The sequence below is a fragment of the Oscarella lobularis genome, chromosome 8 (genome assembly GCF_947507565.1).
Source record: "Oscarella lobularis chromosome 8, ooOscLobu1.1, whole genome shotgun sequence".
NCBI lineage: Eukaryota > Metazoa > Porifera > Homoscleromorpha > Homosclerophorida > Oscarellidae > Oscarella > Oscarella lobularis.
In genome coordinates this window covers 357,822-376,893 of record NC_089182.1, presented here as the reverse complement: position 1 = coordinate 376,893, position 19,072 = coordinate 357,822, and the positions used below count along the sequence as shown (strand labels likewise).

Sequence of the window (19,072 nt, the reverse complement as noted above, 5' to 3'; positions counted from 1 at the left end):
TTTTGACCTTTGAAGAAACGGCGGCGTACGACATGGAAAATAACAGCATAGTACCCTCACTGACGACGAAAGCAAAGCGAATTGGTGTTCTCATTCCAGACGTAACGGAGCCACGAATTACTGGAGCTCAATTTGATTTGAATCTGGGATTGCTAACGATGACTTTCACAGAGGGCATTGATTTGGAATCGATGGACTTCACCTATTTGTCAGTTCAAAGCGGAAACTCGACTCTCAATCAATCTCTAGTGTCGTACACTTTTACGGACGCCTTACCCAAAAGTGAAGACAACCGAGTCGTTCAAATATCTCTGTCAAAGAAAGATTTGAACGGACTTAAGAGTCTTGATGGACTGGCTGTATCTCAGCAGACGACCTTCTTCGCACTTCAATCAGGTTTTGCTAAAGATCTCAGTGGCAATAGCGTCGAATCCATCCAGACAACGAAAGGTCTTCCGGTTTCTACTTTCACTCCTGACACCGAGAAACCTAATCTTGACCGAATCACACTTGATCTGAACAAAGGTCTTCTATTGCTGGAATTTGATGAATCGGTCGAGTTGAAAGGGCTGACAGCTGACAGAACGACTTTGCAAGATTCTGCTTTTCCCTCGGAGCTTCTCCGTCTCAGTGACAGCTCTATACTTCCATCAGACGGGGCGACTGTGACAATTTCCTTGGGAGAAAAAGACCTAAGAACCCTTAAACTAAATCAGAATCTGGCCACTTCGGCGGAAAATACCTACGTCACTTTCTCGGGAGAAATCAGAGATAAGACAAATAGCTCTTTCGACGGACTCTTCCGCGCGATCAAGGCATTGTCTTACATCGAGGACACTACGGGTCCGGAACTACTGTCAATGAACCTGGACCTAAGTACCGGAAAGGTTACTATGGAGTTCAACGAGCCAGTCGACGCTTCCAGCTTTGATGCGACCGGCCTCTCGTTTCAATCAGCTGCGAACAAGTCAAACGCCGATGCTATCTACCAAGTGGCACTGCGCGGCAGTTCTACGGGAGCGAATGGATTGATCGTCGAAGCTTTTCTGGATGTCGCCGACTTGAATGCTATCAAAGCTCAGCCTAAGCTGACGCAAGCGCTTCCCTATGTCAGCCTTACGTCGAAAGCAATCAAAGACATGTCGGGAGCTGGAGCGAGTCCGGTATCTTCCGCGAGTGCTCTACGTCTCTCCCAATTGATCCCTGACACAACTCAACCTCGGCTAAATGCCTTCAGTTTAGACGTGGGAAAAGGTACGGTGACTCTAACATTTAGTGAAACGATGGATCCAACGACTTTCGTCGATTCGTCGCTGTTCGTTCTTCAATCGAAAGAGGACGGAACTGGACAGTCTGTCTCGTTGAAGGACAGCACGATTTCGGCCAACTATTCTCACATTGTCACCTTCACGCTGCGCGGTTCGGTTTTGGATGAAGTCAAACTTGCCACAAATCTCGGAAATGACGTCAACGACACATTCATCTCCGTCGACGAGGACGCCGCGGACGACATGTTCGGCCTGGGTCTCACAGAAATACGGGCCAGCTCGTCGTTACAAGCAAGAGATGTGGCTCTGGACAACATCGCTCCGACTGTACTAGCATTCCGATTCAGCCTGAACGACGAGAACGTGACGCTTCACTTTAGCGAAGCCGTGGATGCGGCGACAGCCGACATAACGTCGCTGGAACTTTCTAGCAATGCCAGCTCCAACGCCGTGAGTTTTAGACTGACGTCGAGCTCGCGTGCTCAGTTGCAAAACGGAGCTGATCTTGTTATCTTGCTATCAGCGTCCGATCTCAATGCGATCAAATCGAAGTTGGAATTGTGCACGAGCAAGTCGAATTGCTACGCGTCTTTCTCCTCTACGCTAGTCAAAGACATGAACGGGAATCCAACGGAACCTGTCGATCATCTCCAGGCTAGTCCGTATACATCGGACTTCAGCAGACCAGCAATAGACTATTTTGCCGAGCTCGACCTCAATTTGGGGCGACTCTCTATCGTTTTCACTGAAATCATGGACAGCAATTCGTTCGACTTGACTACCGTTCGTCTGCAAAATTACCAACAGGAAATATCGGGACTGTCCAGGCCTCCCGTGTACTTCACGGGCGGTTCGCTTCTGACGCAGAATGGTCTCAAGTTTACCTTCCAACTTTTGAACGACGATTTGAATAAGATTAAAAATACGTCTACTCTGTGCACTGTGGAAGAATTGTGTTGGATACGCTTTGGAAGCAGTTTCCTTAAAGACGTTTCAGGAAATCTCGTTGAGGTACTAGAAAATCAAGCATTCAATGACAAGCATCACGCAGAGAATGTGATTGACGACACAACGGGACCAGAGCTAACTGGCTTCGATATGGATATGAACAAAGGCGAAATGACGTTATCTTTCTCTGAAGTAGTCAAAGCAGAGACACTTGACCTTAGCTTCTTGACTCTCCAGGAAGCGATGATTGATCCTGTGGCAACTTTCCAACTTTCCTCTGTTACCGTTCAGTCGCCTACATCTGGACTAACGTCTACGATAAAATTGAATCTGATCGACTCAGACTTGAATGCCATCAAAGCTATCTACAAAGTCGCCAAGTCTTCTGATCTGACTTATCTCATTCACTCTGCTGGCGTAGTCAACGACTACGTGGACAACGCCGCAAAGAATTTAGACGTTGCTGTCAAGGCGACAAACTACGTGTCTGATACCGTCCTGCCAACCTTCCTGCGATTTTCTCTGCTTGATCTCAGTACCGGCTTTGCTCGTTTGCATTTCTCAGAGCCAATGGACATCTTCGCTTTTAATTTCTCTCAAATTTTCCTCCAGTCGGCCAAATCTGGTGGAATTCAGTTCAAGCTAGCACAAGGAGTTGTCGGCCGCTCAGCGTCGGACAACAAAGCCGTTGATTTGGAATTCGTCCCCGGCGATACGGAAAGTCTCAGGAGCTCTAGCGAAATTGCCACGAGTGTGGACGACTCTTTCATTTTCATGCTTAACGGTTCAGCGAAGGACATGGCGGGAAACAATGTGATTGGCTTTAGCTCTGACAACGCTGTTCAAGCAGAAGGTTTTGTTAACCGGTCTTTGCCAGTGCAAGTTCGAAGTTTCGATTTGGATATGGACAGCGGCACGGTGACAATCGTCTTCTCTGGCTACGTAAAAGCGCAGACGCTGCTGCCTGCGAAACTGACGCTTCAGAGCAGCAACGATGGACTAAATAGCAAGTTCTCTCTACCGAAATCAGCGTCCTATTCTCCAAGAACAGGAGAGCCATTTATTATCACTTTTTATTTGACTGAAGCCGATTTGCAAACGATACGAAGCAAAACACCACAACTGGCCGTTTCGAAGGAATCATCGTTCTTATCGATTGAAGATAGTGCTATTGACAGCGTCTCTGCACTAGGATTCTTCGGAACACCGTCATCAAATGGACTTGCAGTCCGCACGTTCACGGGCGACACCACTCCGCCCACGTTGACTTCGTTTTCTCTAGACGTCGACTCCGGAGTCTTGACTTTAGAAATATCGGAATATCCGGACGTGAGTTCGGTTTCTGCTACAAGAATTTCGCTTCAAAACAGCGCTGATGGCTCTGGAAAATCTGTCACCTTGACTGGCGGCGTATCGTACCGCAGCGGTCTCACCAAGATTGTTCTGAACATCACCGAAGAAGACCTTTTTGAACTGAAAGGAGCCGTGGATTTGGGAACGAACGTGTTTGATACTTACCTGGCTTTGGAAGAAAATGCTTTTAGAGATGCCGCTGGTAATCGAATTGCTGCTATTTTGAACAGTTCTGCTGTCAGAGCAGCCGAACTCGTACCGGACACAACAGAGCCGTTGATCATTTCTTTTGAACTGGACGTTGGGAAAGAAGAGCTTTCTTTGACTGTATCGGAACCGATAGAACTGGCCACGATCAATCTTCTTGGCATCACACTGAAGAATGCGGCTCTAAATCCATCCGAAAGCATCACGCTTTCAGGTGGAGCGGTGTCATCTAAACCGACGGCTATCAATCCTCTCTTTGCCTCATCATTTACGATCAAACTGACGTCTTCTGACGCTGAAGTTTTGAAGCAGAACGGCAACCTCGGAACAAGTACAGCAGACACTTTTATGAGATTGAAAGAAGGTTTTGCGACGGACGCCGTTGGACTTAAAATGGCTGTGGTTCCAAGTATCCAAGCTAAATCTGTCGTAGCTGACGCAACAGGTCCCAAACTGCTTTCTTACAATCTGGACTTCAATAGCGGAAACCTGACCATCACATTTGACGAAATAGTCAATTTGGCTACATTCGATGCATCGAAGATAGTCCTGTATAACTCGACTGAAGATCCTATGGAAAGCTATTCACTTGTCAGCACTATCAGCACGGCCACAGGAAACTCATCTACAGTGGTTCTCAAACTGTCCGACGATGATCTCAATGCACTGAAAGCCTCCGGCAATATAGTACTCTCGCCGTTTATTGCTCTCGAGAAATCGGCTGTAGCGGACCTTTATGGCAACGAAGCGCAAGATCAACCGGTTTCTTCGGCTCTGCCTCCTGCAAGTCTTATCCGCGATTCAACTCCACCCAATGTCAATGACTTCTCTTTCGATCTCAACAATGGACGTCTTAGCATTACTTTCTCGGAGACTCTGGACAGTGACTCTGTCGACTTGACCAAGTTCCTTCTTCAAAGCAAAGACAGTGATCCCGTCATTTCAGCTAGCATCAACAAAGGCGTCGTCTCGGCTGCTGAGAACGTCCTCAACGTTACTTTAACATCGGATACGTTGAATGAAATAAAAGCGAAGATTGGACTAGGTTCAGAAGCTGCAAATTCGTATCTCTCCCTGCTAGCAGAAGCTGTGAGTGATGCAAGTGGAAATTCTTTGCCAAAACAAAATCCTCTCAGAGCGGCTTCTTTTGTCGAAGACTCTACTCCACCTCGACTTCTAAGTTACAGCGTCGTTTTGTCCGATGGATCATTGCCCGTCTCCTTGGTCATGTCATTTAGTGAACCAATATCTTCTGCTACTTTCAACGCTAGCAAGATAACGCTGCAGGACTCTGCTCTTCTGCCAATTCGAACCTATTCCTTGAACAGATCAGCGGTTGTAGTTGACGGCAGCGTCGCGAGATTGACTCTATCTGAAGCTGACATTGCTGCGATAAGAAATCTGCCGCCGTTGTTGGAAGATCCGGCAGCAACTTTTATCACTGTGGAGAGTGGAGCCGTCTCTGACGTTGCTGGTGTCTTAATGGACTCAATTGCGACTGGCCTGGCTCCCGCTCTGCAAGCTGCTTTTGACTTGACCAAGCCAGAACTAGTCTCCTACAGCATCAATCTCAATACGAATATTTTCACGGTCAATTTTGACGAAAAGGTAGATGCATCGACGTTTGATCCAACTCAAGTGACTATTCAAAGCACCAAAGACGGAGTCGGTGCTAAGAAGTACCAATTCACTCGCGGAACAGCAAAGGCCATCAACGACACGACTATCTGGTTTATTGTCGACTACGATCTAGCCCAGCTGCAAATTATAGCTGGCTTAGCTGATTCGAGAGACACAACATTTATGTTTATAGGAACGAAAACGATTGGCGACACTTTCCTCAATTTTGCTAAAGAAATCAAATCGTCGGCGGCTCTCCAAGCGAGCTCCTTTGTACCAAATAGCCGCTCGCCAGCAATAGTTGAATTCAGTTTGGATTTAAATACTGGCAAGCCTTTGACGCTCATTTTCTCGGAGGCGATGAATATCAGCGGCTTTGATCCTAAGACGCTAATTCTACTAAACGCTCAAACCAATGCTGATATTAGATACAAATTGACAGGCAGCTCGACGCCGTCTTCAAATGGAAATACTATTGAAATATTTATCAGCAACGACGAAAGAGACTTCTTGCGAAAAACGGCCGGAATCGCCGAATCGGTGGCTAATACATTTATTGCCATGCCTGACGTCACTCTAACCGATTTTGAGGGAAATGCTTTAGCGTCTATACAAGAAAATAACGCCCTTCAGGCGACGAAAATCGTACCTGATGCTGAACCGCCCCAGATTGAATCTTTCGATTTGGACGTGAACACCGGAAAACTAGTGATCTCTTTCGACGAGACAATTTTGACCGGCTCATTCAACATGTCAGCTTTCTATCTTCAAGACAACGCTACTAATCCAACGAAGAAATACAGCATTGCAAATACGATTGTTCCTGACGTGGGTGGACTGTCTTCTTTGACTATTCAGCTCGCCGAAGACGACATCAACGGTTTCAAAGGCGCTTCGGTGTGCCTCTCTTCCGATGCCTGTTATCTTGATGGCAGCTTAGGCGCTGTAACTGACGTGACAGGCAACAGCATTGTCAAAGGAGACGCTGCCGTGAAGGTCAACGATTATGTGAAAGATAATTCCACACCGACGTTCTCCAATTTCAGCCTCGTCGATCTTGGGCTGGGCCGAATTCTTTTGCAGTTTTCGGAAAGCGTTAGAGACTCCTCCTTTAATCCTTTGGCTATTACTCTTCACAGTTTCCATCGCGAACCGGAAACTAAACTTACTTTGTCCGGCGGTGAGATATTATTCGGATCTGCGGCGACAATTACCATCAAGCTTAATTCATTTGATAATGAAGTTCTAAAAGGAGACCGGCATCTTTGCGAAACACGTGGCTCTTGCTATGTGACGCTGGAAGAAGGATCTTTTACCGACATGGTTGGAAATAAAGTTCTTGCGGTGCCTACACCTCGGATGGCCAACAGAGTTATTACTGATATTGTTAGTCCTCAACTCTTGAGCTTCGATATGAACTTGAACGACAGCACTTTGACTTTGAGTTTCCAAGAGCCAATTGACACGTCATCTATTGATTTCCGAGGAATTACTCTACTTGATGCACCTGCCGGAAATAGTACGGTCTCTTTGACTTCCAGTACGACGACATCGAGAGATGCTGCTGTTGTTGTCATACGTCTTTCGAGAAATGATGCTAATTCAATCAAAGCTGCTTCACTAGCTACCAAAGCAGTTGACACTTACATCTCGCTTTCGGCTGCTAGTGTAAAGGACATTGCCCCAACACCTAATAGCATTGAAACGTTGAAATCTCTTGCAGTCAGCAAATACACTGCCGACAGCCTGGCACCTGTGTTGGAAGGATTTACCTTGGATCTAAACACCGACAAAGTAACGCTCAACTTTGACGAGCCTATAGAAACATCTACACTTGACCTGGAAAGCGTCTTTATAACAAACGGACTTGATGTAAATGTTAGTCTCAGTGGAGGAAAACTTGCGACTTCTTCTATTGGCAGAGTTACTGACGTCGTCATTGAACTGGCAGCAGAAGACGTGATAGATCTCAAAGTCAGCAACGAAGTGGCAACTGAAATCGGGAATACGCTCCTTGACATCTCTCCAAATGCACTTGAAGATGCAGCTGGAAATAAATTCCCTGGATTGTTCTCCTTTGCATCCAAAGCGTTCATTCCCGATGCGACTCGCGTCAGTCTTCTCAACTACTCGCTCGACTTCGAAACAGGCGAACTAGTTTTGACGTTCGATGATGTCGTCGATGCCAGCTCTTTACGACCAAACGGAATTGTTATACAAAGTGCCCAAACGGCGATACCAAGCGAAACGTACACGCTGACGTCAGCGAGCACTACAAGCAGCTCGGACGGTTACATCATAAAAATAGACCTAAACAACGACGTGCAAGGAATCAAGTCTGTACCGAAATTGGCGGTGACGGCAGATTCTACTTACCTCCGCCTTTATGGGCATGCTATTGATGATCCTTTTGGCGTTGATAATCTTCCAATAACCGACACGAAGGCATTGAAAGTGGGCGCTTTTGTGGCCGACAATGTGTCGCCGGAACTCACCCGTTTTGTCTTGGACATGAGAGAAGGAGTTCTCAATCTAACTTACTCGGATACTATCGACAAAGCGTCGATCGACGTCAGACAGTTTGTCATTCAAAATGCCGTTACTGGTTCTCTCAGGCATCGCCTTTCGGTCAGTTCGACCGTTACGACGCACAACGACGGTGTTCTGCTGAGAATCGAACTGAGCCTGGACGACCTCAACGCCATTAAGGCAATTAGAAACCTCGCCACGTCTGATAAAGACTCATTCATTACGTTCCCGTCGACGGCTTTAAGAGACATTGGATTAAATCAGGTCTTGCCAGTTCGCGACGGTTCAGCAAGGCAAGCAGATTTGTACATTTCTGACGACATACGACCCGAACTCCTAAGCTTCGATTTGAACATGAACACCGGTGTCCTCCTTCTTCACTTTTCTGAAACAGTGCAATGGAGCAGCTTGGTAGTGTCTTCGTTTACACTGCAAAGCACAGGAAATTCTTCTTTACCACACAAATCTTACGAATTTACATCCGGTGTCGTAGCTGAGAAAGATACTTCGGATATACCAGTCGAAATTGTTGCAGTTGATTTGAATGCTGTGAAATTGGAAACGGCTCTTGCCTCTTCTAGTTTCAACACATTCCTCTACTTTGCGGACGAAGCGGTTCAAGACATGAACGATAACGGGCTCCGGGCGGTGGATTCAACGCTCGCTCGCCGAGTCGCTTCCTTTGTCGCGGACAGAACTGCTCCCGAGATTCTGCATTACACTTTGGACATGGACAGTGGAAATATGACTTTGACTTTCTCGGAGGCTGTGAATTCTGAATCGATCAAACTTCCTCAGTTCACCTTTGTCAGCACTCCGAGTCTAGTGTCGGAAACAAAGTTTTTCAGTCTTCTCGGCGGAACAGTTGTCTCTACAAGCGGAGTGTATATAAGAACAACTCTCTCCAGCAAAGACTTGAATGATCTCAAGGCTGTTGAAGGATTGGCAGCGTCAAACGCTACGACGTTTGCTTCGATCACAGCTGATTTTGCTCTAGACATGAATGAAATAAGCGTCCGTCCTATCAGTCTTCTTTTGCCGCTCCAAGTGACTACGTTCGTTTCGGATACAACCCCTCCGGGTCTTCTCAGCTTTGCGTTTGACTTAGACGCTGGAGAGATAGTAATGACTTTTGACGAGACAGTGAACAGCAGTTCCGTCAAAGCGTCCTACATCTCAATCTTCAATTCAAGCTCATCTGTCTCCGGCTATACTCTTCTGTCATCTCAGCCTCCTAAAGGCAACGATGTTATTCTGCGACTGAAACTCAGTAAGGAAGACTTAGACGCCGTCAAGATAAACCGACAAATAGCAACGTCATTGAACACGACATTCTTGAAAATCGCAGATGGAGCTTTAGCGGACACGAGCGACAATTTATTGACCTCTGTGCCATTACCAATACAAGCAAGGACATTTGTTGACGACACAACGCCACCAACGTTAGTCAGCTTCACAGCAAACCTCGACTCCGGAGAGATCGAACTGCAGTTTTCTGAAGCAGTCAACGTCGATTCTTTTGACGTCACAGGCATTACTGTGCAGCATCTGCCAAACGAAACCCGTCCTCTTTTGTCGCACACCCTAGCAAGATCTTCTAAAACAGCTAGCGTCAATGGTCCAACGATACTGATTGATCTCAGCGAAGTGGATCTCAATGCTTTAAAAGCGCAAGTTCTTCTTGCTACGTCGGAAAACAATACGTACATCACGATGACAAGTGCTACTGTGAGAGACATGAGAGGCAATAACGTGAGTGCGATCGTGATTCCCTTCGGACAGAAAGCATCTCAGCACGTGGCAGACACTGGAAAACCGTCTCTAACTCGCTTTGACCTCAATCTTGACGACGGAATTTTGAAGCTCTACTTCTCTGAAGTAGTCGACCTCTCGACGTTTGAACTAAGCAAGATAATTTTACAGAGTCAATCGTCTTCGCAGAACGAATCATACAGTTTGAAGACCTCAGAAGTTCCAAGCAAAGACACAAACACGGTCACTATACTACTCGCCCAAAGCGACCTCAACGCTCTAAAAGAAAATCTCGAACTCGCTACTGTCCGGAATTCGACGTTTATTAGTTTGACAGCAGACGCTCTTACGGACATGAAGGGAAATAATGTGAGTGCAATTCGCAGTTCAGCAGCACTCCGAGTAGACGATTTTGTTGGAGATAAAACTTCTCCGAAGCTGGCGAACTTTACCGTAGACCTTAACACAAACAGAGTGCTTCTTACGTTTACCGAAATCATTAGCTTGCCGTCGCTAAATGTCAGCGATATCACTTTCTTGTCAGCTGCCGACGGGCAAAACGATTCTGTCGAATTTAAACTAACCGGCGGAAATCTGAAAATCGAAAACTACTCTGTGGTTGTTATTGAGCTAACAAATAGCGATGTCAATGCCATGAATGCTGAGCCCCTGTGCTCAAAGGTGTCTAACTGCTTTTTGTCGATATCCAACGACTCGCTGACTGACACAACAGGCAACTTCATCGAGCCCATCTCTCGATCACAACCGCTGCAAGTAGAGCGAATCGTTCCTGACACGATTTCTCCGACTTTCGTCCAATTCACTATCATGGACAAAGATGCAGGAACCTTGACGTTGGAGTTCTCAGAAACTATGAACGCATCCTCTATCATCTTATCAGCACTAACTCTTCAGAACTGGTTTGAGCCGCAACGATTCGAAAAGTTGTACGAATATCCTCTCACTGGCGGTAGCTTGACTACGTTCCACGGCAAATTGGTCACCATTCAATTATCCGACAGAGATCTAAACAACTTGAAAGCTCACGGATTTATCTGTCGGTCGGGCACCTCGTGCTTTGTACGCTTGACGTCAGATTTTGCAGAGGATATGGCAGGAAATTCAATCGTTCCTGTACAGAGCACTGTGTTTGTGGCTGAGGAAAAGGCGGACCAATTCATTGCTGATACAACGTCTCCTGTACTCGTTTCTTTCGATTTTGACGTCGATTCGAGCCAGCTTACGTTGTCTTTCGACGAAGTCGTTCAAGCGTCGACTCTACAAGTTCAGGAATTGACTTTCAGAAAGGCTTTCAACTCTTCCATCGCGTACGAACTAGTCCGCGGCACGAGAAAGGCAGCAAATACAAGCAAAGTGGTCGAACTGACAATATCCGAAAACGATATGATAAACATCAAGGCCAAACTGATCGCACTTGACGCAAATTCGACTTACCTGACAATTACCAGTAATTTGATTCTTGATGCAAGTGGTAACACGGTCAAGGAACGAGAGAACGGAATTGGATCGCTTCTCGTGGCACTATTCACGCCTGATCAGACTAGGCCAACGGTTACCAGTTTCAGTGAATTTGACATGAATTCGGGAAGTCTGTCTATCGAATTCAACGAGCCTGTTGACTTGCTCTCTGTGCAGTTTACATCGATCATTCTCCTCGACTCTCCGGGCAGTTCCAATCGCTTCAATTTGTCTGGAGGCACTGCAGCGTATACGTCAGATACTCATACGGAAATCGAGATCTCACTGACTTCAGACGACATTCGTCTGCTCAAACTCAACACCGATCTGGTAACAAACACGGAGGACAGTTATCTAGCACTTCGTAATGGAACCGTGAAGGATTTGGTTGGGCTCGAAGTATTTGAGGTGTCAGAAGCAAATGCTATCAAAGTGGACAGCTACGTGGGCGACACTATCTTCCCTACTCTGCTGTCCTACACTCTCGACATGGACTCTAATCAGTTGATAATGACGTTTGACGACGTCATGGATTCCACGTCACTTCTAGCAGATCGATTGACACTAGCAAGCGATGCCAACAGTTCGCTGTCTTTCTATCAACTGACGGGTGGAAGCACTAGAAGTCCAAACGGATACGTCATAGTTTTGGACATAACAAGGACGGACAGCAACGAAATAAAGAAGAAGCGCGCCCTAGCGACGACTATCAACAGCACTTTCCTTCTTGTGACTCCTGAGGCGATATCGGACGTCGCGTCCCAGCACGTCGTCGAGGTTTCGTCGGGAAAACAAGCAGATGCTTACGTCGAAGACACGACAGCGCCTGAAGTCGACTATTTCGAGCTCAACTTGAACTCCGAAAGAGTAGAGCTATCCGTGACGTTTACGGAAACCATTGATATTATAACGTTTGATGAGACGCAGATTACGCTTCAGGATGCATCCAGCAACGAATCGTCAATCCACGCACGCCGAGTCGAATCTGCGGTTCTAACGCCGAGCGACGCTTCTGCCGTAGTCACCTTGAGACTCAGCAAAGCCGATTCGGACAGCGTGAAGCAACTGACGAAGCTCGGAACTCAAGAGAACGACACGTATATGTCCATCACGTCGGCTGCGGTAAAGGACATGAATGGAAACAATGTGAGATCGATCTCGCCGAAGAGCGCTCTAAAAGTTCGCGTCCACCGCTTCGATTATCTTCCTCCGACCGTCGTGAAGTTCGATCTAGATCTCGACTCGTCTCAATTGACCATCCACTTTTCCGAAACAGTCAATTCTTCTAGCTTCAAGCCGGGACGAATCGTCGTGCAAAGCAAAGCCGACGTGTCTCGAAATGGATTTTTCTATCGGTTGACGGGAGGCTCGATCACCACGCAGTACGCTTTGCTGCCTGATGCGGACAAATCCATTTCTTTTGCCGACGACGTTGTTGTTTTGAATCTGTCGCGAGCGGACTCGAATAGACTGAAAGCTATTTCGAATTTGGCAACGAGACGAGAAAACACCTATTTGTCTTTTGACTTGGGAATGGTTCGCGACATGAGCAGCAATGACATTCTTCCGTTGGGTTTGGACGAGGGAATCGTGTCGTCGACGTACGTAAACGATACAACGAGGCCATTCATAGACTCTTATCATCTCGACTTGGACAGCAATCAGTTGGTTCTTACCTTCTCGGAAACAGTCAGCGTTTCAACGTTTAATGTATCCCAACTGACTCTCCAAAGCAATCGCTTTGGCAATGAAACGACATTGAATTTTGCAAAGAGCTCTGTCGCTTCAAATGATAGTGACGTCATTGTCATTCAGTTTGACTCGATTGACTCCGACCTTCTTAAAATCACTGAAACGCTTGGAACATTTTTAAACAATACCTTCTTGTCTTTCCCGGAAACGACCGCAAGTGACGCAAACAAAAATTCAATAATTGCAATATCGGCGAAAGCTGCTATTTCAGTTTCTAACATCATACCAGACATCACTTCTCCTGAACTAGCGTGCTGGAATATTGATCTCGACGACGGTTTATTGACGCTGACCTTCACTGAAGCAGTTCGTGCGAAAACGCTTCGGACTACCGGCGTATCAGTGACCAATTGCACCTCTTCGGAGCCATTAGTTCTGTCTAACGTTTCGTCAACGTCAAGTCTGAATGGAAAACTTCTCGTTATTGACGTGGCTCGAAAGGACTTGAATGCGATTAAGAAGAACCGTCGTCTTGCGACTAATTTGACCGATTCGTGTCTCTCTCTGACGTCGAGCGTAGTAGAGGATATAAGTGGAAATAGGAACGCGGAGATCGCGTCTTCTGCCGCGTGCTACTACACAAAGGACACATCTCCGCCTGTGCTGGAATCGTTCGATCTGACGATGCTCGATGGAAAATTGCCACTCATCATCACTCTACACTACAGCGAGACGGTAGACGTGAGCACTTTGAAGACGGAGAATATTCTATTGCAGCTACTGGCAAATGCTTCAAGAACGAATGTGACGTTTACTTTGACTGGGGGCAATGTGTCATCGGAGGATACGGCGGACGTCGAAGTACGAGTAAAGAACGACGATCTCGAAGGGATCAAAGATCTCTCGCCTCTGCTCCAAAGCAACGTCACGTCGTATTTGTCTCTCGCTTCTGCATCTGTTGAGGACATGGTCGGACTTCTGGCGCTTGCCGTGGACAAAGAGAAAGCATTGCAAGTGACTAAATACGACGCTGACCTTTCGACTCCTCGCCTCGTGTCGTTTTCGCTTGACTTGAACGACGGCGTATTGATTCTGACCTTCCATCAGGAAATCGATGCGGTGAACGTGAAATTTGATCGAATCACTTTCCAAAGCGCCGCAGCCAATGCGACGGAGACGTACACTCTAACGGGCGGCAACGCCACGCTCGATTCGTCGACAAGCGTTCGAGTGACCATAACAGAAAACGATCTCAACGAAATCAAGCGACTCGGCGTCTTAGCATCGAACAAGGCGACGACGTTCATTTCACTCAAAACCGGAGTCGTCGTGGATCCGGCGAACAATCCATCGCAAGTGGTCTCCTCTTTGCAGGTGGAAAAATACACCGATGATCAGACTCGACCGCGTTTGCTCTCTTACCGCGTGTTTGTGAACACCGGCGTTCTATCGTTTACCTTCTCCGAGACGATGAACTCATCAAGCGTCAATCCTGGTAGCTTCACGTTGCTCAGCAGTGCCGTTCGACCCGATTCTGAGTACACTCTAACTGGAGGCTCAGTTGAAAGCCACGACATCGTCCTGAATCTGACTCTCAGCGTCAACGACTTGAACGAAATCAAGAAACGAACTGGCCTGATGACCAGTCCGGAAAACACGTTTGCTGCGTTTTCTTCGAACTTTGTGGCAGACATGGCCGAGCTTCTTGTGATAGGACGCAGGAGAAATTTCCCTCTCAAGGCTGACGCTGTAACGACCGATATCTATCGACCGCAATTGTCGTACTTTGATTTCGATCTCGATTCGGGCGTGCTGACCCTTCAGTACGACGAGACCGTAAACGTTTCTTCTCTAACCGTTGACGAACTTACGCTCGCCAGCGCCCAAAGTGCAAATGCGACCACTTATGCCCTGAAGAATAGCCAGGCCATTGGAGAAGACACGTCTCGCGTTCTGATCACTCTCAATGACTTGGACCTGAACGAAGTGAAACGACTTGCTCTGTGCACTAAGAAGACAGACTGCTATCTATTCTATCCGAACGATACCGTTAGTGACATGGCTGGTCATTCAATCATTGGTCGCAGCGTTGACAGCGCTTTGCTGGTCAATATCTACACGGAAGATTCTACAGGACCACATCTCGTTTACTTCAGCTCTATCGATCTTTCAAACGCTGTACTTGTCTTACAGTTCTCCGAAACGCTGAACGTGACAACTTTCGATCCGGCAGAAATTTCGTTGCAGAGTCTTTTTGAGGATCCGCTGACGATTGTGCCCCTCACAGGCGGAAATTTTGTGTCTCTCAACAATACTTTCGGCCAGTTAACACTCAGCAACGACGACGCAGCCAAAGTGAAACAGAGTCCGTACTTGTGCACTTGGCGTGGCAATTGCTACATCTCTTTTACCGCATCAGTCGTCAAAGACATGGCTGAAAACGATGCAGTTCCAATCGAACAAAAGGCACCGGGAAAAATAGTTCAAGTATTCACTGACGACACGGTGTCTCCGGAATTGCTGTCTTATTCACTGGACATGAATAGAGGAACACTGACGATCACTTTCAACGAACCGGTCAAAGTATCGAGCCTCGACGTTTCGGGTATTGGTATTCAGTCATCGATTAACGATTCCAACCCATATCTACTTCAAGACAGCGCGACGACGAGCAAAGACGGCCGCGTCATTGTCGTAGACCTTAGCGTGAACGATTTCAACGCAATCAGATCAAGAGGCCATGCATCGAACGAAAATTCTACGTATTTGACACTGGCCAGCAAGACGGTCACAGACACGGCAATTGTACCTAAAGCTGTCAAAGAAATCGACTCGGACGAAGCAAAGAAAGCTCAGATATTTGTCGCTGATACCACTAATCCAACTCTGAAGAACTTCACCTTGGACTTAGAAAAAGACGAACTAACCTTAGATTTCTCTGAACCAGTTACCTACTCGTCTATCAATTTGACGAGCTTCACGATCGTTTCAGGAGACTCTGGCAATGTTACCTCCATTCAACTCACAGGAGGCACAATTTTGAAAGCGACGGGTTTGATCGGATCCGAAAAAGTTGTCATAAGCCTTTCACCGACTGACATCGTCAACCTTAAGCTTGACACCGCTTTGGGTGTTTCAAAGGAGACAACGTTTTTGACGATCGAAGAAGGAGCCGTAAAAGATTCGGCGGAACGCAGTCTTGCTTCTGTTTATCGGAGGCAGGCAAGCATTTTTCTTTCCAACACGAAGCTGACATCGCTACTTTCCTTCAAAATTAACATGAACACGGGTCAAATGAATCTAACCTTCAGCGAAGTCGTCACGGCTGATACTTTCAATGCGAAAGCTATAACCGTGCAGGATTCTGCCAAGGCTTCCTCTCCAGCCAAAGCCTACACTCTCACTTCCCCAGCTATTGTCACGAGTGGCGAAGGCGGATACACGCTCGTTTTCAACATTCCGCAATCTGACTTTTTCAACATTAAATCGATCGACGATCTCGCAACAGAAAAGAACACGACTTTCCTGACCGTCGGTGCCACTTTAGTGGATGACTACGCCGCTAGGGACATTTTGGCAATTACTGATGGACGAGGCTTGCGAGCAGAAACCTACATTCCTGATACTATCAATCCATCTCTGCTCTCCTTTGACTTTGATTTGAACGAAGGAAGTCTGATTCTTAGATTCTCCGACACTGTGAATACGACGTCTATGAGACCACACATCATTTGGCTTCAATCGACGCAAAATGTTACGAACTCGACGGTGAAGTACCAACTGTCCGGCGGGAGCCCAGTTAGATCAGAAGACCGCGCGTCTATTGTTTTGACTCTTACTGACGACGATATAAATGCAATCAAAGCCGACACGAAATTGGGAACAAACGAGAATAATACTTGGCTTTACGCATCGGAAGATCTTATAACAGACATCGCTGATAATCGCTTTGTTGCGATACCGAAAGACGATGCAGAACGGGTTGCACTTGTGATTCGCGACAGGACGTCCCCGTCTTTGAGGCAGTTTGACATCGATATGAATACTGGCGTTTTGCAATTGACTTTCGACGAAACGATCAACCCTAATACGTTTGATCCGACCGGTATAACGATACAGAAGACGGCAAACAGAAGCAACACTAACAGCTATCACGGCCTTAGAAAGGGTATGGTTCTGCCTAGCGGACTTAACACCGTTCTTCGGATTCAATTAACGGCAGATGACCTAAACGCGATCAAAGTCTTCGGCGATTTAGCTCGAGCCAGAATATCAACTTTCATTTCTCTACTACCAAAGACTTGCGCTGATATGAGTGGAAACGATGCCGCTGAAACCCCAGCCGGTCAGGCAAAGCAGGCGCAAAAGTTCGTGGAAGATACCACACGACCATCGCTCGACTCTTTCACGCTGGATCTTGATCAGTCTCAGGTCTATCTGACTTTCTCGGAAGTCGTCGACACGCAGTCGTTTGTACCCGAGGAAATCAGTCTTCTCTTCGATTCTCTCGGCAATCAAACGATTCGTCTTGACGGTGGCTTGGTTTCTCGAAACGTGACTGTGATCACGTTGAAATTCATAGATTCGGACTACTACGCTGTGCAGAAATACTCCGACGCGAGCGCAAACATCAGCGTGGTCTATTTGACCTTGTCTAACCGCACTGTAACAGACGTTAACGGAAACTATGTGCTGCGTCGAGGCAGTGAGAAACCGCTCACGTCCAAACCAACAATAGAAGATCAAACAGCGCCGGTGTTGAAATCGTTTACCTTCAATCCAAACGACGGCTATGTGGATCTGACATTCAGCGAAGTGGTACGAAGCAGCTCGTTTTTGGCCAATAATTTTGTCGTTCAAAATTCGGCTCTTGGCCGATCCGAATGGCATCAGCTGAGCTTCCCTTCGACAATTACGTCTGCTAGTAATCACGTCGTCAGGCTTTCGCTCAGCATCAACGATCAGGATGCTATCAATTCGAACACAAAGTTGGCAACGCGATTGAACAACACGTTCTTGAACGTTTCACTAGATGGCCTGAAAGATCTCTTTGGAAACAGCCTTTCTGCAACTGTTTCTCCGCTAGAAGTGAAAAACTACGTGACAGACGTTTTTAGTCCGTACCTGGTGTCGTTCAATCTCAGCATCGACACCGACGAACTTGTGCTTGTCTTCTCAGAGACAATCGATGCAAGCACTGTCAATGTTCCAACTATTCAGCTATCGAATTCTGACAACACAACACTGGTGACTCAAAGCTACAATCTGTCGACGAGCGCCGTTGCTTCTGGAGACGTCACGAAAATCGTCGTGCAAATAAGCAGCGAAGACCTGAACGTTGTGAAAGACATGCGAAAGCTTGCTATTGACTCGTTGACCACGTATCTTACGGCGCCTTTTGGATTCGCCAAGGATATGTTCGGAAATGATGCGTTGTCTGTAAGCAGAAAACCGGTTCTTCAGCACAGTTCAGACTTGACAAGCCCGGAACTGGTTTCTTTCAATCTCAATTTGCACAATGAAACGATCTTCCTTACCTTCTCTGAAACCGTAGATTTGGACTCTTTCCAAGTTTCACAGATAACTTTGCAGAACGCTAACAGCAAGGAAACTTCCTCAGAATCAGTGCAGTTGACAGCTGGAAATGCAACCAGGCCGGAACTAACCGTCATTAAAGTTGTGCTAGACAATGGAGACCTCAACGAATTAAAGGCCTTTACAAATCTTGCTACGTTGAGAGACGACACTTATCTATCGGCGTTTAATCTTACTGTAAAGGACACAAACGATAACGCCTTGGCTCCTATTGATGGCCTCGGAGTCGCAACAATTGTTGAAGACAAGAAGAGACCGCTACTACTCAGCTGGAATCTTAATCTGACCAGCAACGAATTGACTTTGAGCTTTTCGGAAACAGTGAACACTACCTCGTTGCATGCGAATCTACTGACTGTTATCAACGCAAAGAACGGTTCCATTTCCTACAGTCTTACTGGAGGATCATACCGGAGCGACTACTCGGCTGTAATCGTAATCACTTTGACAAGTGAAGACGTCGACAATTTGACTGTTCAAACAAACCTATGTACCAGCAAGGATGACTGCTATCTACACTTTACAGAGTCGTTCGTTTTGGATATGAACTCGAACCGAATCGTTCCTATTGAAAATTTGGACGCATTGCAAGTCAAAGAATTGACGTCGGATATCAAACGGCCTAGTCT

General features: G+C 46.7%; 1 protein-coding gene across 1 annotated transcript in view; it reads left to right on the top strand.

The window, feature by feature from the left end:
* The window catches only part of LOC136190795 (uncharacterized), an 82,447-nt gene that overhangs the window by 41,777 nt on the left and 21,598 nt on the right, over positions 1–19,072 (top strand). Inside the window, exon 2 of the mRNA XM_065979061.1 lies at positions 1–19,072. This exon is cut by the window's left edge and continues 41,539 nt beyond it; it is cut by the window's right edge and continues 21,598 nt beyond it. Within this exon, the coding sequence (XP_065835133.1) occupies positions 1–19,072 (19,072 nt within the window).